This window comes from Phocoena sinus, chromosome 19 (assembly GCF_008692025.1).
Source record: "Phocoena sinus isolate mPhoSin1 chromosome 19, mPhoSin1.pri, whole genome shotgun sequence".
Classification (NCBI taxonomy): Eukaryota; Metazoa; Chordata; class Mammalia; order Artiodactyla; family Phocoenidae; genus Phocoena; species Phocoena sinus.
In genome coordinates, this window is record NC_045781.1 from 9739867 (window position 1) to 9760887 (window position 21021).

The following is a 21021-nucleotide window of genomic DNA, read 5'->3' on the forward strand; positions in this document are numbered from 1 at the left end:
CTGGCAGTACTGAGGCAGCCTCCTCCCCAGCTTCACGTCCCTTCCACTCGCAACCGGCTTGCCACAGAGACCCTGCCCCACCAGGTCCATGCCCTCCATTCAGATATCCTGGGTGGTCAGCAGGGCAGGGATCACAATTTCACAGATGAGGAGACAGACAAGCTCAGCAAGAATAAGTGCCTTGCTGGAGCCACAGCACATGCTGCGGCCAGGGCTGGCCTGGAGGCGCACCCTGGCTAGAGGGACCCCAAGTATGGCCTGGCCTCACCCCTTCCAAAACGGTTGCACACACGCCCCTGGCTTTCATTCAACCACGATAACTGCTGTGTCTTTCGAGGGGCTGGGTAGAAACAAGGGCAGACAGTGTCTATTCCCCGATTCCAGCGGGGGAAAGAGACCACCGAAACGAAATAAACGTGCATGGTAACAGGAGATGGCCTTTAGTACAATGAGAAAATAAGCAGGCCCCTGGCACTGGGGGCAGGCGGGGACACCATGTGACATGGGAGCCAGGGAAGGCCCTTCTGAGTGCTGGGCTGGGTTGACCCTCTGTAGGCCTGAGACCCTCCTGCACCATCACCATCTCCCTCCTTCAGATGTCTGCTCTCCAGGAATCCCCCAACACGTGACCTCTGACAGGGCCTGATGGGGCTCTTGCCTTAGGCAGACACCCCCAGGGCTCCCACCCAGCTGGGCCACCACCTAGTCTCAGTCCCAGCCCTCCTCCACCCCAGTCAGAGGCTGTGTCAGGGCCTAGCTGAGCTCTCCTCCCAGGGCAAGGCCCTGCTGAAAGGGCGCCCTGTGCTGGGGCCCCCAATTCCTCTAGTGGCTGCTTGCTCCCAGCTCCCAGCTCCCAGCTCCTGCACCTCCTGGCCCAGGCAACCTCTCCAACTCTGCGATGGAGAACAGCTTCTGAAGGACCTCTCTTCCAATTCAGATCCGCCAACTCCTCCCTCACCCTTGGCCTTGGGGTCGTGTCACCACAGCAGGCCCCAGAATGACTCCTTCCTCACGCTTCCCACTAGGGCCACAGCTCAAATGACACCCCCTGTGCTTTCCCACAGTTTACAGACCAACTCCAACAGATCTCCTGACCCTCCTCCAAGTCTGGCCGGCTCCTCCCTGAAGCCCCCAGCTAAGATCCTTGGCTCTCTCAACTAGGCAGTCCCTTGGCCCGACATGCCACGGCCTGGGGGGCGAGCCTCCACCTCCCTCAGTCCCAGGCCAGCCCACCCCTCCACTGTCCTCCTCAGGCACTGCCAGGCCCGCCAAATCCCACCATCCAAACTCACCAACTTCACCAACGACCCCTCCTCTGCCTGGGGCCCAAGATCCCCCAACTCCTTCCCTGTCAGGTCAGTTGCAACCCCTCTCCCCGGCCCAGACGGACCAACTCTCCTAGCTGAAAAAATCGATCCATTTCTCCATGTCATCACCTCTCCACCTCAGACCCACTGACTCCTCCAGAGTGTGAGTCCACACCCGTCCTTGCCGCCCCTCCCTAAACTTCCAGGAATGAGAGACTCCCCCAGCCCGTGAGATATCACCACCTCCACCCCTTACCGGCGGGGGGGGGGGGGGCGGCAGACCAGTCAGCGACCGTCCTCATCCTCTCAACCCCTCCCAGCCAGACGCCAATTGACCCTCTTTCTCGACATTCTTCCCTCCCCCCTGGGGGTTCCCCCCTCCAAACTCCTTCACTGCATCTCCACAACTGCCCACAAGAGAAAAAACAACAACAAAAACAAAACCGGACTGAATCTGCCTGGATAACAGCAGCTGCCATTTATGTGGCAGGAACTTATAAGGACTGTCTCATTTAATCCTCGCAACTACTCCACAGTAGAAATTAGCACCTCCATTTGCAGAGAAAGAAACAGGAGGCTCAGAGAGGAAAAATGGCTTCCCCAAAGCCCAACAGCTGGTAACACACAGCTGTTCCCCTTCTGGGAACCTGCAGACCAGAAACTTTCCCCCACTCCCAACCCCTCCCCGCGCCAGAATCTCCAACTACGCTAAAGTCCACAAACGGAACACCTTCCCTTCCCCTTGCCCCGAGCCCACAAATGGACCACCGTTCTGACCCTCTCCTGGAAGCCTGTGAAGCGGAAACATCCAGGTCCCAGCTCCGTGAACCAACTCCTCTAGGCTGGCCCCTAAAGTGACTAGTAGCACCTAACATCTCCCCTAAAATGACCAACAATCCCTGCGACTTTATGAAGGCTCACCCTGGCCAATCACTTTGCACACACAATCTTAGTCAGTCCTCTCTGAAACCCTGTGACGTAGTATTCTCACCCACTTACAGATGGGAAACAGAGGCTCCGAGGAGTTAGGTACCCAGCCTGAGGTTATGCTTCGGGTACATGGGAGTCAGGACTGAACTGGAGCACCGTCTCATCATCCTGCTCGGCCTCTCCAGGTCTTTCCCGCTTCCTGCTGAGCTCCCTGGACTGGATATCATGCTGTAGCCGAGGCCCATTCCAACTCTTCCCTTCCAGCCCCAGTCCCCCAAGCCCTCCAACCCAAAAGTGCCCGCCTATTCCTGGGGCCAAGAGCCCAGGGACTGGGCTGGCTCCCAAGGCCAAGAATTTTAAATTAACCACCGTGTCTTTAACAATTAATGGCCAAGATGGCATTTATGGTGGTTCCCCGTGTGTTCAGCTTCCAGTTCCCACGTCTCCCACTCTCACATCAAAGCCACCAATTCCTCCACTGCCCACAGACTAGCAACAGTTCCTCCTCTCTCCCCAGGGCCAACAGACCAACTTCTGTAGAGCCGGGGCCAGGCTGATCCCTCTCTTTGCGGGCTCCATCCCAGCAAGACTGCCAGACCTGGCCAGGACTCAACGCTGCCAATCCACCCCTGAAGCAACTTTCCACCTTCCCAGCCCTATGGATAAAACACACTCTTCCAACTGCCCTTTCAGTTTCAACACTGAGCCGACCTTCTCCAGAGGACATATAGCCCATGGACTTGCTCTCTCCCCCCACACCTCAAGCCACCAAACTTCTTCAATGCTCTCACCTTCAACTGACTGGCAACTCCAATTCCCCAATGCTTCCTCAGGGGAAAAAAAAAAACAAACACCCTCCTAGAGCCAGGCTCCAAAGTTCCTCTGCTCCTGAACGACTGACAATGGTCTGCTTCCCTTTTTTCGGGGGGAGAGGAAAAGGAGGCACGCAGTGACTTTTCTTAAGGCCAAGACTGAATATCTCCTCTATCTTACCCACCCCCAAACTGACCACCAACTCTGCTACTTTTCTGGCAAGTTTGTTTACTTTGACTCCCTTTTCCCAGCCCCAGGATCTACTGACTGGTCTAGAGCCATAATCCAGGTTTATTCCTCTTCCTTCTTTCACCCAAGGAAGTGAACCCACATGACCATCCCTTGCCCCGAGGCTTGCAGAACAGCAACTTAACCTTTCTGTCCCCATGGGCCCATCAAACTCCTCCAACTGCCCTTTCAGCGCCAATGTTGACCCGCTCTTCCTCCCCTGACTGCTCTATCCTTCTCTTGGGAAACTGTAAACTCAAAGGCTACCGCCCTCCTAATCTCCCAAGCCACCAAACTTTCTTCGATTGCTCACCGTTTCAATTCCTAAACAGATCACCTTCAGCGTCCCTTGGGCGGGGGGGTGAGGGGGGGAGTAGCATAAACCAGCTACTTTTCACCTTCCCAACCCAACAGCCACCTCCTCTCTAACACTCTCCAGCTCTAAACTGACGACTGTCTCCTTAAATCATCGTTAGGTGCAACTTATTGAGCTCCACCTCTGTGCTGGGTTCTGCACTGACTCCCAGGTCCCCCACCAGCCCGCCTCCACGCTCCAGCCGTAGCTACCGTGTCTCCACGGGTCTTTGGGTTCCACAGCTCCGGACACGATATCTTCGTCGGACGGGAATGTAACGCGCTTGGCCGCAGCCTTGAGGCGCCCGTCGGCCGGGGGCGATGCGGGGCTGGGAGACGGGGCCTCGGCGGGGGCCTCCTCGGCTTCGCCGTCCGCGCCCGGCTCGGGCGGCGCCTCCTGCGGCGGGACCTCCATCGCCGCCGCCACCTCCTCACGGGGGCCCTGGGGACATGCCCCGGGCCCCGGACTTGTCTCTCCGGGCCCTCCCGCCGTCCCGGGGCATGGGCTCAGCCACTGCTTCAGGCGCCGCCTCCGTCCGCTCTCTTGGTCGTCGTAGTCGTCGCCGCCGGGAGCTCGAGCGCGCCTCCCCCGAGCCCCGTGCGCGCCTGCTCGTTCGCAGCCGCACTTTCGTTAAGGGCCGGTGAGCCCGCCGAGTACCCAGAAAAGCAGAAAATCAATTTAAGTTATTTGCAGGTAGAGTTGTCTCGTGCTTTGTTAGAGGGGGCAAACAAAAGGCAGAAAGAGCCACAGGAAAAAGAAACGTGAGCAGTGAATCTGCAGAGCCGGAACTGCAGAATATGAGGGGCGGGGCGAGGTGGACGCCGTCTCCCAGAGCAGCGCGCAAGCGCGAACCCGAGCCGCCCCCACCGCTTTAATCTAGATAACTAATGTTTAGGCTCTCAGACATTCGTCACGAGCTCAGGCACGGAGAAGGGAATGGAGTTGATAGAAATAAAAATATCTGCTTGGTGGGGCTAGGCCAACTGGTAAGGAGAGAAGTAAAGAGATGGAGAACTTGAAAGGGAAGGCGACAGAAGCTGTGTTGAATATATGAGTACAGGTGATGGATGCGGACAGAGGGACCATCTGCCTGCAGACGAAGCCAGTCCCCACTTACTGGTTAGTCTCTAGCCTTCCATTTGCAGACTGCAGCTTCATCAATAACCCTCTGTATTTGGATAGCGTTGTATAAAATACAATTTAAATTTAAAAATTGAAATAGGAGCCCATAAGGAATATTATAGCCCTGATTTAAGTTTTTTAAAAAACTGAACGAAGGAAGAAATGCCAAAAGCAAAGGACCAATCTGCCAACCAAAATACCGGGCGATGGACCAGGTAGATCACGGAGCCAGTAGCGAACTAGCACGAACTCAAGCCACGCCCCGACAAGGGCTCGATTCAGTCGCTTAGTTTAGTATTCGCATCCGCACTTTCTCCACGCTATCCCAGCCCAACAGGCAACTCGGGGAAGGAGGAGCTAAAACCAAAAAAGGATAGATGGGGAGGAGCAGGCGACATCGTTGCTTAGGCAACTCGAAGCTAGGCCCAGGAGTCGCCAAAGGTAGCTCTGTGAATGGACATATGGGAGCTGAGGCTCTCCACATGCTTCATTCAACTTCACTGGCCACCGCGCTTTGACGACTGAGGAGGAACAAAGCAAATCTCATCCATATTTAATGGTATCTTCACTTACCTTCTTAAGTAGATGGGACTACAGATGGGGCAGAAATTACTTTTTAAAAGTAAATCTGGGGGCTTCCCTGGTGGCGCAGTGGTTGGGAGTCCGCCTGCCGATGCAGGGGACGCGGGTTCGTGCCCCGGTCCGGGAAGATCCCACATGCCGCGGAGCGGCTGGGCCTGTGAGCCATGGCCGCTGAGGCTGCGCGTCCGGAGCCTGTGCTCCAAAACGGGAGAGGCCACAACAGTGAGAGGCCCGCGTACAGCAAAAAAAAAAAAAGTAAATCTGCTGAGAGAATTCCCTGGCGATCCAGTGGTTAGGACTCGGCGCTTCCACTGCAGGGGGCAAGTGTTTGATCCCTGGCCCGGAATCTAAGATCCCGCATGCCGCCCGCGGCGGCCAAATAAATAAATAAAAACAAATCTACTGAAAGACTACTAGTAATGGGGCTAAGTAAAGCGAGTGATACGGACGGCCACGCTACACAGCTGGGGTGAAATGGAGAAAGGGCAAAGTTTCACCGTAACCCTTAATCCTCTTGCCTTTTCCCAGTGGTGCCGCCACACAGGGTTAGACAGGTCCCAACCAGTCCCCGTATGGGCGGGGAAGCGACTCTACCCACCCAGAGGCCAGGCAATAGGAGGAGCCCTTGCGCGTGACCATGTGACCCAATGCGAGCCGCGCAACTCGTTATGGACATCCTAGACCACCCGAAAAAGAAATCAAGTCCAAATCTCCCAAGTCTGGCATCCAGGTCGCTCCAGCGTTCCCAGAGACTAGCGGGAGGTCCAATCACCACACCTTTATCGGAGCTCCTCCCACTCCCTTGACGTGTCCTCCCCTTCCTGGCCCAGCTCCATGGGATTCAGCCCGTGGATAGCCACCCTTCTACTCCCTAAGTCTGGCTCAATCCCTATAGGGTACATTAAAAAAAAAAAAAAAAAGGAGGCAAATTTTCCTGGGATAACTGGTACTTTGGCAGGAGGGGAGTATTTCCAGGGTGGCTGAACTTTGCAGCCTCTTCAACAGACAATTTCCCACTAGACCATTTGCCTTCCTTTATTCCCTTTCTCCACCCGGAATCTTCAGGAATGGGCATGAGGCCCATGTATCTGTACAGTTTAGAGTTCTGTGAGGTACAGCCTTCCTTTCAAGAGGATCTAGAACTCCTGGGGCCGCAGAATTTTACTGTCCCAAGAAGCCAGAGTTGCTTGAAGCTTGGCTCAAAATTCCAAGCGTGTTCCGAACTCTCTGGGGCCCAGAGGTCCAAGCTCAGGAGCATATGGAGGCCTGGGAGGCTGTGGCTACGCCCAAGGAAGAAAGATGAACACGATAACATCTTTACGGTTTGAAGGTGTATGAGACAATGTCACTACACCGGAGCAGCGCCTCAGCCTGCACGCCTATCGGAGTCTGCAGCTGCGACACGTAGAAGTTGGCCACGTCCAGGTCAGTGGCTCCGAAGTGGGCGGTCACATGCACACCCTCGTGCAACGTGAAGCTCACCTGGCGCCCCACCATGGCCAGCAGGCTGCGGAGGTAGCGCTCCCGAAGGGTGGCTCGGGCCCGCTGTTCCTGGGATTCCCGTGATTCTTGAGACTCCGGGATTTCAGGAACCACCGGTTTCAGGGGGGCTCTGCGTCCGTCGGGGGCAAAGCCTCGGCTCAAGCCATCAGGGCCCCGGGGGAGCCGGAGCACGGGCACAGTAGTGGTCAGTGGAGTCTGCATTATCCTGGCTGTTGGGTGAAGAAGAAGAACAGGGAGCCATTATGGGGAGTGTGGGGCTACAGGAAGAGGGAGCCCGGAGGCCTGGGAGCAGAGCGCTGTCTACCCCACCTCCACTTAACCTGACCAAAACCCAATTCCTGAGTCCCCCTCCTAAAATCTGTGCCACCCCTCACCCAGTCCCCCTCTTCCCAGGAACTGGCACCACCATTCATGAGGTCCACGAGAGCAGGGCCTTTGCACTGCTTTGATCACAGCTTTATCCCCAGTCCCTGGCGATAAATATATTTGCTGAAAGAACGAGTCCTGGCCTCCTCTCTTCTCTCACACACAGCCCATCCGATCCATCATGAAATGCGATCTTCCAAACAAATTCCCAGTCACACAGGAGTCAGCTTGAGAGGGCCAAATCCATGAGTCCATACTTACTGTAAATAGATAAATGAAGAAATACATAAAGGGGGAGAGGGAAAAATCTGCATCGTACAACGGCAGCTAAAACTGTCAATGGATGCTAAAACTTGTCAGTGAACGTTTCAGAAGGTCCAGGATATCTACAAAGCCTTAAAGTACCTCCTCACAAGATAGTCCTTGTAAAGAGTAACTTTATGGTGGAGAAACCTGGTGGGCACCACCCTAACTTAGGCACGGACGCCAACATGTGCAGTAACAGGACAAACACACACCGTGTGCATCCTGATGTGATACACTGAGGGCAGGGCACCACTTCCGTGGTATTCCTGCCAAAAACGGATGGCCTGAATCTAGTCACGAGGCAACTCAAATTGAGGGACGTTCTACAAAAAAAAAAAAAACTATCCCGTGGTTCGAAAATATCAAGATCATAAAAGACAAAGAAAGAAATACTTGGGCGGGGGCGGGGGGAGGGTGTAAGTTCCCTGGTCTAGTGGTTAGGATCGGGCACTTTCACTACAGTGGCCGGGGTTCAATCCCTGGTCGGGGAACTGAGGCAGCCAAAAAAAAAAAGAAGAAAAAAAAAAAACACTCAGGGGGAAAATACATTTTTTTAATTAAAAAAAAATGTGTATATGTATTCACAACCTAATAGTTCTCACTCTGTCCACTGCCAACGTCTCGGTCCAGCCACCGTCACTTCCTGCCTGGACTACTGAAGTCAACTCCTCACTGGACTCCCAGTTCCACCTTCACCCCCTGCCAGTTTGTCCGCACACACGGCCAGAGGGATCCTGTTAACACCTGAGTCAGATCACACCCCGCCTCTGCTCGGAGCCCTCCCCCTGGCTTGTCTTGCTCAGAGTCAAAGCCAAAGTCCTCACCACAGCCCTCAAGGCCCTGAATGCTCCAGATCCGGCCAGCACCCTCGCCGAGCGCGGCGCTTACCCTCTCCACCTGGCCACACTGGCCTCCTCGCTGGGCCTCAGGCATGCCTGGCGCGGCCCCTTGGTGGGCCCTGGTACTTGCGGTTCCCTCTGCCTGTACCTCCTCTCCCCTTCCCTGACCACCCTGCCTTCAAGATCTACCCCTCAGCCCCCTCCGTCCAAACGGCTTCCTCATTCTTTGTCGCACACACCACTCCTGCACATGACGTTGTCTATTTATTTTTCTGCTTTGGTCTCTCTCCCTGCGAGATGGCTGCCTCCCCACAGGCAGTGACCTTGCTTTCTTCGCACTGCTGTGCCCCCAGCTCCTGAACACTAAGTGGCACAGGGACCGGGCTCCTTAAATACTGTTTCTGCTGGAATGAATGGAGTGGAGAGTGAGCTCCCAGGCCTGCTTATCTGGGTGACCTCAAGCAAGAGACAGTTTCCTCTTCCATTGTGTGGAGGAATGGCACCAATGGCTGGCCACCTTGCCTTGTTATCAGGATTCAACAGGCTCATGCAGGATGGGGCCTATTATGTACTAGGTTCTCCATAAAAGTTACAGTTGAATACCGACTGTATTAGTATCAGTATTGCTGTGTGACCTAGGGTAAGTTGCTTAAACGGTCTGTGCCTCAGTTTCCCCATCTATAAAATGGGGGTGATAAGAGGACCAACCTGACAGGGTTGTCACGGGGACTAAATGACCTAACAAACGTGCAGGTTAAGCACTGGCCTGGAACATATTACATGCCACTGCACTGAGGTGTTTGGGGTTTTTTGGGGTTTTTTTGTTGTTGTTGGTTTGGGGTGGGTTTTTTTTTTGTTTTTTGGGGGTTTGTTTTTATTGAAGTATAGTTGGTTTACAATGTTGTGTTAGTTTCGGGTGTACAGCAAACCGATTCAGTTACACTTATATATGTGTATATATATATATATATATATATATTCTTTTTCAGATTCTTTTCTCTTATAGGTTATTACAGAACATTGAGTAGAGTTCCCTGTGCTATACAGTAGGTCCTTGTTATCTGTTTTACATATAGTAGTGTGGTGATATGTTAATCCCAAACTCTTAATTCACCCTCCCCGGCCACTGCACTGCTGTTGATTGCATGCAGGGAGATGCTGGCTTCGTGAGTAGGAGAGAGAGAGAGAAGGACCTAAGTTTCAGGCAGCTGCACCCCTCCCCTCCCTGTGGCTCAGTCCCCTCTTCTCTAAAGTGATTAACTGAAGTGACTGACACGCATCAGGCACCCAGCGTCCCATCCCAGGGCCACTCACCGTACAGGGGTGATTGGGATTGTCCTTTTTCTTGTGAGGCTCTTCCTGTCTCTGCAGCTCGACTGTCAGCTCCTTGCAAGAAAGGACCCTGCAGAGCAAAGGACCAGGGCTTCTCAACTTCGGCACTATTGACAGCTGGGCCTGGACCATTCTTTGTCGTGTTGTAAGGTGCTGTCCTGTGCATAGGTGTAGGGTTTGGGCAGCATCCCTGGCCTCTACACGCTAGATGCAGGAGCGTCCCCCACCCTTACCCCAAGCTGCGACAACCAAAAATGTCTCCACTGGTGAATACTTTGGTAGGAGAATTACAACCCAATAAAGCCATTTAAAAAAAAAAAAAAAAAAGATCTCCATCTATTGCCAATGTCCTCTGGGGGACAAAAAAAAAAAAAATCACCTCTGGTTCAGAACCACTGATACAGACAAACAGATGGACGGTGGGTAACAATGACTACTGACAGTCTCCAGGAAAACTGCAAACAGGGACCTCCCTGGCAGTCCAGTGGTTAGGACTCGGCACTTCCACTGCTGGAGGCCTGGGTTCGATCCCTGGTTGGGGAACAAAGATCCCACAAGACGTGTGGCACGGCCTAAAACCAACCAAACAAACAAAAAAACTGCAAACGCCCATGGGTCATTCAGCCCATGGAGGGCCCGGGGTGGAGACTTTTAGCTGTCTACCTTTTTTCACCTTTTAAATTCTGTTTGAATTTGGATCCGTTTTGAATCTGTATAACCTTTTCAAAAGAATTTTGAAATTCTAGTTTTTAACAAGGAAGGGACATATCGGAATGCTTCCACGTCCCTTAAAAAAATGTTAGATCCTCCCTCAGGAATCTGAACTCCCTCTCCTAGCCTTACCGTCACGCACTCCCCAAACCTCTTTCTGTCCCTCACCTGGATCTTTCCCAGGCCCTTTGTAACTACCTGCCAAGTCCTCCTGATAGGACACCCCCGCTGCTGGCCCAAATCTTATTAGCAGAACATATAGCAAAGGTCAGCAAATCTCCTTTGTCAAGGGCGCAATGGTAAATATTTTAGGCTTCAAGGGCCTGTCTCTGTCTCTGTCACAACTATTCAGCTCTGCCAGAGTAGGAGGAAAGTGGCCAGACAATACAGCAACACGTGGAAACATGGCGGTGCTCCAATAAAACCTTACTTCTTGGGACACTGATATTGAATTTTATACACTTTCATGCGCCACAAAAGATTTTTTTAGTTTTTCAACCACTTAAAAATGCAAAACCCACTCTCAGCTCTTGAGCCATACGAGAACCTGCGGCAGGCCACAGCTCACCACCTGGCATAGGGGATGAGGGTGTGGTCTGCGGGAGAGCGGGTGGGTTCCAGCCCTCCCAGATTCACTACGAGGGGTCTGGGCAGATCACTGCAACTCTAGGAGCAGCCTCCCTGATCCGGTTCCTCATCCGTGAAATGAAACATTAAAAAAAGACCTCCTAGGGCTGTCAGGAAGATCTTTCAGGGGGAGGTTGCTGATCACACAGGCAAAGGACATCCGCAGTATCCTGGACTCCTCACTTTCTCTCCCACCCACATCCAATCCTTCAGTCAAGTTTGTCAGCTCCACCCTCAAAAATACATCCAGCATCTGGGAACTTCTCACCATCCCTACTCTGACCCTTCCTCGGTCTAGCCACCATCACCTCCCACCTGGACTATTTCAGTAGCCTCCCCACTGGGCTCCTGGCCTCCACCTTCACCCCAGTCTGTTCCCCACATGGCTGTCAGAGGGATCTTCCTGTTAGAACTAAGTGTGATCACACCCCTCCTCTGCTCAGAGGCCTCCCATGGCTCCTATCCCACCCAGCGCAAAAGCAAAAGTCCTCACGATGGCTACAAGGCTCTATCACCTCTCTGACCTCATCTCCCACCCTTCTACCCTTTGGTCACCGGTGTCAGTCCCTGAAAATGCCAAGCACATTCCTGCCTCAGGGCCTTTGCACGTGCTGTTCTTACTGACTGGAACCCTCTTCCATTTGGGAGACATATGTATATTTCCACCTTCCTCCCTTACTTCATTCAGCTCGCTGCTCAAACATCACCTTTACAGGGAGGAAAATAATAGCCCTTTCACCCTGCAGTATCTTTTTTTGCCACAGCACTATCACCTCCTGACAGTATGCATTTACTTGTTCGCCTGTGCGCTGTCTGTTCTGCCTTCGAGAGAAGGGACATATCTGATTACTTCACAGCTCCATCCCCAGCCCTAATTAGGGCCTGGCAACCAGGGGGGACTCAGTAAACATTTGTGGAAGGATTCACTCCCCCTGTTATCTGAGTGCCTGCCCTGTGCCTGGCCCATGCTGGGTGGTGCTAGAGACACAGCTGGGAGTGAAAGAGCCCAGCCCTGCCCTCCTGGGCTCACAGTCCAGTGGATGACACACACTAGGTCTCCAGACAATGACAACCCAGAGTGGGCAGGGCTGGAATGAAGGAGCCCGGGGGCCTCAGGAGCCCAGAGCAGACACCTGGCCCTGCCTGGGGGATAAGAGGTGGTTTTCAGGAAGGGGCTCAGGAAAGATCTCTCTGATAAGGTTACTTTGGAGCAAAGACCAGAATGAAATGAGGAATTGAGCCATGTGGAGATCTGGGGGGAAAGCACTGCAGTTCGAGGGAGCAGCAAATGCAAAGCCCATGGAAGGGAGACTGAGGCACAGCAAGGAGGCCAGTATGCAGGCGGCTGGGGCAAGGGCAGAACGTGCAGGGGCTTGAGGACTTGGGTCTCGCCAGGGGCTGGTTCTGAGCAGAGGAGGGGCGGGGTCTGACTTGCGGTAATCACGGGATCCCTCTGCCTGCTGCAAGGAAGAATGGACTATGAGAGCAAAGGGAGAAGCAGACAGCCTGGTGAGGAAGCCACTGCAGTGGGCGGTGTGGAAGATGACAGGTGTCTGGGATGGGGGTTGGGGGTTGGGGTGGGGAGAAGTGATTGGATTAGGCTATCTTTTGAGGGTTGAGAGCCCTCACTATTTGCTAATGGACTGAGCAAAGCCGAGGGAGACTCCCTGGTTTTTGCCTGATGGGCAAGACCACAGTGAATGGAATTAATGGGATTGGTACATTTTCATTATCTCACCATTACTGGCTGTGAATGAGATTAAGGGATATATACATTTTCTAATGTATCTGACCACTGCATTCCCAGTTTAGTCAAGGGTCATCGGCTCCCAGGGCTTTCTCTCCCAACCTAGGTTAACACTTAAGTATTTTAGGAGAAACACTCTCCTCTCTAGAGCTAGTACTTAACGAAGGACTGAATGGAATTATGCAAGTGGACAAAGAGTTATGTTCAATCCCTGGATTAAACATGTTTAATTACGTGACTAATTAAACATGTTAGTCATGCTTTCTCCATTAGGGAGGAAAAAAAAAAGATGTGGTCATACCTGCACAAGCCCCATTTTCCCGAAGAGGAAACTGAAGCTGGATGATGCCAAATCATTGACTGGGTGCAAGCTTGTGATTGGCAGGAAAAGGGAGCAAATCCAGGCTGGTCTGATAACAAGAGTCAGGGCCATCACCCCTGCCCTGGGAGCAGGGCAGTTTTTTTCAGCCAGCATAGGGGAGTCCTTGGAGGTTTGGGAGTCAAGGTGTGACCTGATAAGAAACTGGTTTGAGAAAGGTCACATAGGGTGTGCCCAAGACAGCAAAAGCAGGTATTATCCATTCTCCCTGGTGACCAAGCCTGAGAGTCCTTTATCCTGTCAGTCTCCAAGCCAAGGATTTCCTGCCCAGGTTTCAGGAAAAAATGTCCAAACCCCTTTCCCACTAGAAAAACTAAAGTGCCCATCGCTTTGGTCAATGGCAGGGCCAGGAGATTCACAGACTTCCATCCCTGGGGCCTCAGTGCTCACTTTCTAGGAAATGGGAACGATCTGTTCCGTGGACAAACTAACCCTTCAGTTGCCAGGTAGAGAACCAGCTGAGTTACCAGCTTAACTGAGATACTGACCAGCCTACACCCACCTCATGGGTGGGCCCTGTCTGGATGCAAATTAGTTAAATGGGCCACACACACACACATACACACACACACACAACCCCCGTGAGGATCGGGACCCCAAATGCAGAATCCCACCCCCCCAACCTCCGCCCACTGGGCCGGTCAGTTTCCTTTCAATTCCGCTCTGGCCACGCATCGCTCTCCTTTTCTTACACTAAGTAGGTCCTCCCGGCCCTCAGGCGTCCACTCCCCACTCCGCCCTGGGCTGGACGTTCTTCCCACCTCCCGGCTCAGATTAGGCGAGCGATTCCACTCCGGGAAAGGCGGGAGTCTCAAGACTGCAGCCGTTATTACTGTTATAATATCGTCGTCGTTATTGTTTTCCCGAGGGGGTGCATTCCGCCCCCACCTCCACCCCGGGCGCGGAAGTGTGTGTGCGCTGCTGCGTTCGGAACCAGAGTCCCGGGTGCAGGCGTTCGGGGACCAGAACGTCCCAGCAGCCGGCGTTGCAGGCGCGGACTTGACTCTTGCCGCCACTCCCCGTCTTGCACGCGGGTGGGCGTCCCGGGCCGGAGCCGGGGAACGGGAAAGTGCTCGCAACCCACCAGCAACAATCCCGCACTCACCGAGGTCTGCAGCGGCTGGAGTACCCACTTCCGCCGGCGCCCCAGCTGCAGAGGCCCGGGCGGGCCGCGAGCCGCCGAGCCTGGGTTCCGCCCGCGCCGCCACCGCCCCACGTGGTCTCGGGCGGGCTCGCGGGCTCGGAAGCCAGCACAGACCCGGGCGCCACCCTGCCAGCGGCTTGGCCCAGCGCTTAGAGCTGATCCACCAGTCTGCGAGGTGGGGACGTCCAGGATACCCATTTTACAGAAGAAGAAATTGAGGCGCCTCCCGTCTGAGTTAAGTGCAGATTGGACTTGGCACCCCCATCCCCCTACACGTGCACACTCCTACCCCTCACCTCCAGCCCGAACCCCACCTTCCCTACTTGATCATGCTCTCAGCAGCCGCGCACCAGGCGAAAAGCCTTGGAGAGCAGCAGCTGGGAGAGACCAGAGGCGGTCATTCCTGCAGCCCTCCCCGCAGCCCCATCTTACACCGGGGGAAACTGAGGTCCTGAAAGGCAAAATGTATGGCCCGAGGTGGAAACGCGCTGCTGTGGGCTCAGAATTCACTTCTTCCACACTGTTTCAGTAAGGCAGGGCTTTGTGGGCCTTGGCTTCCCGGCGGACCCCCAAGACCCGGTGCCTGGTACGCAGACCCTCTGCAAATATCTATTGAAAGAATGCACATAGCAGCTCAATACACAATTTGTTAACTGAACTATGAACGATTAGGGGCTCTATTTGTGAACAAGACAGACTCGGCTCCTGTCATCTCAGAACCTACATTCTAGGGAGGCTGAGAGGGACACCACAGGTTATTACATGAACAAATACATCGACAAGATCCTTCAGGGCTTGACAAGGATGTAAAAGGAATAAAATAAGGGCAATGGGATAATGGGTGGCAGGGTTGGGGGAGGTTGGGTGGTCAGGGGAGGTGGCACTGAAGAAGCCACCTTAGGTAACAGATGGGAAACCTGAGGCCCAGGAGGGAACTGGGGACAGATGGAGGTCATGGAGTGTAAATTGTAAGGCCTTCAGCAGGGTGGGGCTCCTTTAGATCCTGTGGTCAGGGAGGTCCTCTGCTCTCAGGAGGACAATTGAGCTGAGACCTGAATAACAATATGAGGAACCCTCAGGCCTGCAGTGGAGATTAGCATGTGAAATTCCCTCAGTGCTGGGCTTGGGGACACGGCAGGGGCGGACTGACCCTGGCCCTGACCTCAGGGGGCTTGTGTTGGGGGAAGGGGTGAGAGGACAGTAAACAAACAGTTCTAGATCTGATGTGGTTGGTGCCAGGAAGAAAAGAAAACTTGCAGGGTTGAAGGGTGGGGCAGGGTGTTGATGCCACTTCAAACAGTGATCAGAGAGAGCAGCTTTGAGGAGGGAAGTTCGAGGAGGCCCCATCCGAGGGAGGCAAGACGGTTGGCTATTTGGTTTTAAAGACGATCTCAGGTCTAAGAGCAGAGTCAATGTATATGATCACGACCCTCCTCTGCTCAAAACCTTCCCAGGGCTTCCATCTCAGAAAAGCCAAAGACTTTAAAGTGGTCAAAAGACGCCCTTGAAGCTGACCTCGTTTTCTCACAGAACTCAATCAATACAGAACTTAATCACGACAGAACTCCTAGAATACGCAGGCCCAGCATGGGGAGAAAATTGAGGCCCACCCGTCACCCCAGTAGTCCTGTCCCTTTATAATCCTTCCTGGATTTTCTTTTTTTTCCTCCATGACAGGTGTCACGGAAGGCACTCTGTATTTTACATAGTTATCTTGTTGAGAGTCCTGTCTCCCTGAACGAATAAACTGCATGAGGCCAGGGTTATTGTGTTTTGTACCCTGCTGCATCCCCAGTACTTGGTCCAGAACCTGGTGCATAGTAGGCGCTCAATCGATGTTTGCCCAAGGAACTTTCATTGTAATGCGTTTAATGGAACAGACCAGATTACTATCAGGCGCCTAGGTAGAAACGTGGCCCCTACCACTTTCTCGCTTGCGGGTGTGTGTGGGCACCTTGTGCCTCAGTTTCTACCAGCCCGAAAACGGGATCAGGAATAGCTGTTTCTATGCGTGGTTGTGTGAACTCGTTATGGTTAAGATTTGATCACCTAGAGAAACGCAGGGGGCATGGTCCAGATTAAGTTTGGCTAAGGGTGGGGCAGTCCTCTCGCGTCAGGCCCCGCCTCGGTGGGCGGAGCCACGGGCCGGGCCAGCACGTGTAAGAGTTCGCCGCGGGTCGCCGCAGTCACTCACCTGGGCGCCTCGGTGTGAGCGCGCACGGCTCGCGAGTCCTCCGCCCGCCAGTCCGCCTGCCCGTGACCCATGTCCCGCCGCAAGGCCGGCTGCATGCCTCGCCGAAGAGAGCCCGCTCCCGCCGCCAACTCAGACGACGAGATGGAGATGCCGGACCTCTTCATCGATGTGAAGCTCGAGCCGGACCCGCGGCCCCTACAGGCCCGGCGGCTAGGGCCCTTCAACCCGAAGGAAATGCCCGCGCCGGGGCGGCTCGAGGGCGAACCCCGCCACTCCCCCGGCCCCGTGCCCGCTGGCGGCCTCTTCCACGCCCTGGGCCTGCGCAACCAGTGGGCGCCGTGGACGCCGCTGACCCCGCACCTTCCCGGTGAGCGCCCCCTGCCCCTGCCCCGGGCCCGCCCGCCTCCCTCCCCTCTCTATCTCCTCTCTCCTCTCTCCTTTCTCTCTCTCTCTCTCTCTCTCTCTCTCTCTCTCTCTCTCTCTCTCGTGGGACCTCCTTCTCGGGGCACCGCCCCCCGCATCCCCCCACCCGCACTAACTCCCCTGCCTTATTTTCCTCGCCAGGTCCTGGCCTCCAGCCCCCCTTGTGACCTTCGGGTTTCCCCTCTCCCTCGGAACCCCCAGGCCCCATCCTGGCCCCACCCCACGCTCACCACCCGCTTCCTCCCTGCAGACCGCCAGCCGTGGACCGACAAACACCCAGATCTGTTGACCTGCGGCCGCTGCCTGCAGACTTTCCCGTTGGAGGCCATCACTGCTTTCATGGACCACAAGAAGCTGGGCTGTCAGCTCTTCAGAGGCCCCAGCCCCCGGCAGAGCTCAGGTGAGTAAAGCCGGAATGCAGTCCCTGGTCTCAAGTTCAAGGGCCCAGCTTCCTGTGGGAGAAGGGGCTGACCTGGACAGGCGGGGCAGTGAGCACTACTTCCCCTTTCTGGCTCCCCACTGGGTGCAGCCTAGGCGTGGCCAGAGCCTGCCCTGTCCTAGGGCTGAGACTAGTGGTGGTGAGGGGGGTGGGTGAGGATGGGGGCTGGGCAGGGAAGCAGGGCCACCCACAGGGTGTGGCCAGCCCCAGAAGACTGGTCTGGGGATTTGCCATACACACACCCCCAATCTGGTTTCACTTCTCCTTCCCCTTGGCCAGAAATAACTGGCCAGGTGGCTGGACCAGTGTGGCAGCAGGGGGCACCTCTGGGGAGGGCAGCGGCCTGGGGGAGGGGAGCTGAGGCCAGCTGGACCGGGGGGTGTTGTCACCCCCCTCCACCTCTTTATCACTTCTGATTGAGGTGCTGGGCATTTGCTCAGAGCCAGGGAAGGGACTTCTGGTTTCCCTCCCTGATGGAATCTCCCAGCCTTGCATGCTGGGAAGGCCCTGTTTTGAGCCAGGTCCTGGGTGCCTGGATACCTGGGTTCCTCCCCTTGGGTAGGAATTAAAACTCTTAACTTGGTACTAGATTCTTGGCGAGCTGAGCTTTTGGTCAGCGTTGATTATGGGGCTCATCCACAGCTCTAGATTTCCAGTCTCTGGGCCATGTGCTCCTGGGGATTTATGAGAAATGGAATTATATTCAGGGCTGGGCCAGGGAGAGGGTCCTGTGGTGGGAGGGGGGGGAGGAGGAATTATGATTGGCTCAGCTGTTGAGTTAGAGCCTGGTGGGCAAAGGAGGGGCTGTGATGGGATCATTAGAACAATACACTCTTAGGTGCTTGGACTTGGGAGAATGGTGGACACCTCAGCTAATGTTTACTGAGGGCTCGATGGATCGCAACTCTCAGCTGGTTCTGAGCTCACAGCAAGTCTAAAGGGAGAAGACCCCTAGGATCCCCATATTCTAGCAAATGAGGAAACTGAGGCTCCGAGGGGTATTTCTTGCCCAAGGTCACACAGCTAGGGAGCAGGAGAGCCAGCTGGAAGTCAGGTCAGGCTGGCCCTCTCCAACCCCACCCATGCTCTTGACCCTGGTGTTGCATCAGGAAAGCCACCCCCATCTAAGACATGAAGGCAAATAGATCTGGCAGTACCTTACTGACAGTACCTGGAGTGTCTTGATTTGGAGGACTCTCAATTTGGGTCCCATAAAGAGGGAGGGGAACCTAGCTCACCGTCCGCACCCCTACCTCTCTAGGTGGCTGCTAAGCCTTCTCCCCATTTAGACCTTGGCTCCCTCTTCTGTAAGGCAGGAAAAGGGGATCATGCGTGGGACCCAGGAGCCTGGGGCCTGGCACAGAAACCCACTCAGTTATCAAGAGCTGTTTTGATTATTAAACCAATTTTTTTCTTGAAAACCTCTATCTCCCACCCCCTGGGTTTCTGGATTGAAACCCCAGCTCCACCCATTCCTAGCCGTGTGACCTTGGGGAAAGGTCTCTTTGCCTCAGTTTTCCCGTCTGGAAAATGGAGGTCTTATTTCCTGCCCTGAGGGAAAGTTGTGAGAGGGAGCTGAGCGTGGCAGGTGGCAGGTGCCTAGCACACTGAACTGGATCACCTGCTCAGCAAGGCCTTCCTAACCCCAGTAATAAAATAACACCCCCCCCATCCATCACTCTGCTCTTTTTTTTTTTCTTTTTTTTTTTGCGGTACGTGGGCCTCGCACTGTTGTGGTCTCTCCCGTTGTGGAGCACAGGCTCCGGACGTGCAGGCCCAGCGGCCGTGGCTCACAGGCCCAGCCGCTCCGCGGCATGTGGGATCTTCCCGGACCGGGGCACGAACCCGTGTCCCCTGCATCGGCAGGCGAACTCGCAACCACTGCGCCACCTGGGAAGCCCTCTGCTCTAACTTCTAAGGTTTTCTTGAAGATTCTTCAAACACAAAGAAAATTCCCAAGTACTTATCATCCACTGCACGGATTTTCCTTGCTTCTTGTCTGTCCACCCACCTCTCTGAACACCAGCTTCCTGAGGGCAGGGAGTCTCGCCTCTTACTGCTGCCTCTCAGCTCCTGGAATAGAGCCTCTCCCCCAGCAGGTGTCCAGCCAGCAGCTGTGAACAGCACCTGCTCTGACTTGCCTGACACACTAACCCCTGGCCCTTCTCTTCTCTGCAGAACGCGAGGACCTGAAGGCCTTGAGCTGCCTCCGCTGCGGCCGACAGTTCACGGGAGCCTGGAAACTGCTGCGCCACGCCCAGTGGGACCACGGACTGTCCATCTACCAGACGGAACCCGAGGCCCCAGAGGCCCCGCTGCTGGGCCTGGCCGAGGTGGCTGCTGCCGTGTCGGCGGTGGCGGGGCCAGAAGCCGAGGCCAAGGGCCTCCGGCTGGGTCCCACCCGGCGGAGCCCCACCTGCCCCGTGTGCAAGAAGACCCTCAGCTCCTTCAGCAACCTGAAGGTGCACATGCGCTCGCACACTGGCGAGCGGCCCTACGCCTGTGACCAGTGTCCCTATGCCTGCGCCCAGAGCAGCAAGCTCAACCGCCACAAGAAGACCCATCGGCAGCAGCTACGGCCCCAGAGCCCCTGCGTGGCCGATGCCAGTCGAGAGCAGGCGTCCGCCGCCCCTCCGGAGCCGGCCGCCCACGCCGCCGCCCCGGCCAGCCTCCTCCAGTGCAGCGGCGGAGAGGGGGCCGGAGCAGCCGCCACGGCGGGGGTCCAGGAACCTGGGGCTCCTGGCGGTGGGGCCCAGGTGGGCCCCGGCGTGGACGGCTGGGGAGCTGACACCAAGGAGCAGAGAACCGACCCCGAGAAGAACCAGAAGACGTCACCCAAGAAGACGCTGAAGCCAGCGGGCAAGAGCCGGGGTCCCGGGCCCGGGGGCAGCTGTGAGTTCTGCGGGAAGCATTTCACCAACAGCAGCAACCTGACAGTGCACCGGCGCTCGCACACGGGCGAGCGGCCCTACGCCTGCGAGCTCTGCTCCTACGCCTGCGCCCAGAGCAGCAAACTCAACCGCCACCGCCGCATGCACGGCCTGGGGCCTGGCGGGCCCCGCTTCAAGTGCCCCCACTGCTGCGTGCCCTTCGGCCTGCGGGCCACCCTGGACAAGCACCTGCGGCAGAAGCACCCCGACGTGGCTGGGGACGCCTGAGCCGCAGGAATGCCCCCTGCGGCCCCCCGCACCGCCGTGAACCGCTTCTGTGACCTCCCTGTCCTTCCCCTGCAAGTAAATCCCCCCCCCCCACTGTTACACACACTTTTGGACTCTGGCTTTCTTGGGGTGTCTGAGGTGGGGCGGGAGGCTTCACTCCTTGGGGTGGACAGCTGGACAGACCGGTTTGGAACGAGGGGGTGAGGGGAAAGGCCAGCACCCAGTGCCTGGGGCACAGCAGGACTGGCACCGAAAGCTGTGCTCCTGGTTCCCGACGTGGGTGTGGGCGAGGCCAGGGCAGCGGCCGAGGCAAGAGCTGGGAGAGGCCTGGACCTGTCACCACAGGCCCCTGGGCAAAGTCCTGGCCCATCGTTCCCACCACGTTGCATCCCTGCCCTCACTGAGAGTGGCAGGAGTTCTGATTACCAAGGAGCCTCCGGTCCAATGCCCAGACGTGGGTGGGACCTCCACCTGGGCCTCAGCTGGCCTTGGCTGGTGGGCACTGGAGTTTGGGAG

At 55.6% G+C, this 21021-nt stretch overlaps 3 protein-coding genes across 10 annotated transcripts in view; 1 reads left to right on the top strand and 2 right to left on the bottom strand.

Annotated features, from left to right (window-relative positions):
• The window catches only part of PPP1R37 (protein phosphatase 1 regulatory subunit 37), a 45148-nt gene extending 39694 nt beyond the window's left edge, over positions 1-5454 (bottom strand). Inside the window, exon 1 of one of the 2 annotated variants that reach the window (XM_032613536.1) lies at positions 3846-5453. In XM_032613536.1, coding sequence (XP_032469427.1) covers positions 3846-4047 — 202 coding nt within the window. In that variant the 5' untranslated portion in view covers positions 4048-5453. Of the gene's footprint in view, positions 1-3845 lie in introns of both variants that reach the window. The other variant, XM_032613537.1, reaches the window with a different exon arrangement.
• An 812-nt stretch (positions 5455-6266) lies between these two features.
• On the bottom strand, positions 6267-16623 carry GEMIN7 (gem nuclear organelle associated protein 7). Of its 7 annotated transcripts, XM_032612213.1 has the most exons (5): positions 16486-16623; positions 14253-14900; positions 9666-9753; positions 6820-7049; positions 6267-6617 (listed from the first exon to the last, which is right to left on the bottom strand). In XM_032612213.1, exons 2-5 carry the CDS (start codon positions 14487-14489, stop codon positions 6537-6539), a joined length of 636 nt encoding a protein of 211 aa, XP_032468104.1. In that variant the 5' UTR covers positions 14490-14900; positions 16486-16623; the 3' UTR covers positions 6267-6536. The 7 variants fall into 7 exon arrangements, with proteins under 7 accessions (XP_032468104.1, XP_032468103.1, XP_032468108.1 ...); XM_032612212.1 differs by having other exon boundaries at positions 6267-7049; XM_032612217.1 differs by lacking the exon at positions 14253-14900 and having other exon boundaries at positions 6267-7049; positions 16486-16533.
• On the top strand, positions 16527-20914 carry ZNF296 (zinc finger protein 296). The gene is made up of 3 exons (XM_032612211.1): positions 16527-16852; positions 17159-17308; positions 19526-20914. The coding sequence occupies exons 1-3, from the start codon at positions 16555-16557 to the stop codon at positions 20503-20505; spliced, it is 1428 nt and encodes a 475-aa protein (XP_032468102.1). The 5' UTR covers positions 16527-16554; the 3' UTR covers positions 20506-20914.
• Positions 20915-21021: the final 107 nt, after the last annotated feature.

What these genes read in the sequence shown, in the direction of transcription:
- GEMIN7 (XM_032612212.1), bottom strand. Translation starts at nt 14,489, where the DNA reads ATGGGTATCCTGGACGTCCCCACCTCGCAGACTGGTGGATCAGCTCTA. An exon ending in TCCAGCCGCTGCAGACCTCG is followed by an intron (nt 9,754 to 14,252) that starts GTGAGTGCGGGA and finishes TTTGCTCTGCAG; the next exon opens with GGTCCTTTCTTGCAAGGAGC. An exon ending in ATCCCAATCACCCCTGTACG is followed by an intron (nt 7,050 to 9,665) that starts GTGAGTGGCCCT and finishes TTCACCCAACAG; the next exon opens with CCAGGATAATGCAGACTCCA.
- ZNF296 (XM_032612211.1), top strand. Translation starts at nt 16,555, where the DNA reads ATGTCCCGCCGCAAGGCCGGCTGCATGCCTCGCCGAAGAGAGCCCGCT. An exon ending in GCTGACCCCGCACCTTCCCG is followed by an intron (nt 16,853 to 17,158) that starts GTGAGCGCCCCC and finishes TCCTCCCTGCAG; the next exon opens with ACCGCCAGCCGTGGACCGAC. An exon ending in CAGCCCCCGGCAGAGCTCAG is followed by an intron (nt 17,309 to 19,525) that starts GTGAGTAAAGCC and finishes TCTTCTCTGCAG; the next exon opens with AACGCGAGGACCTGAAGGCC.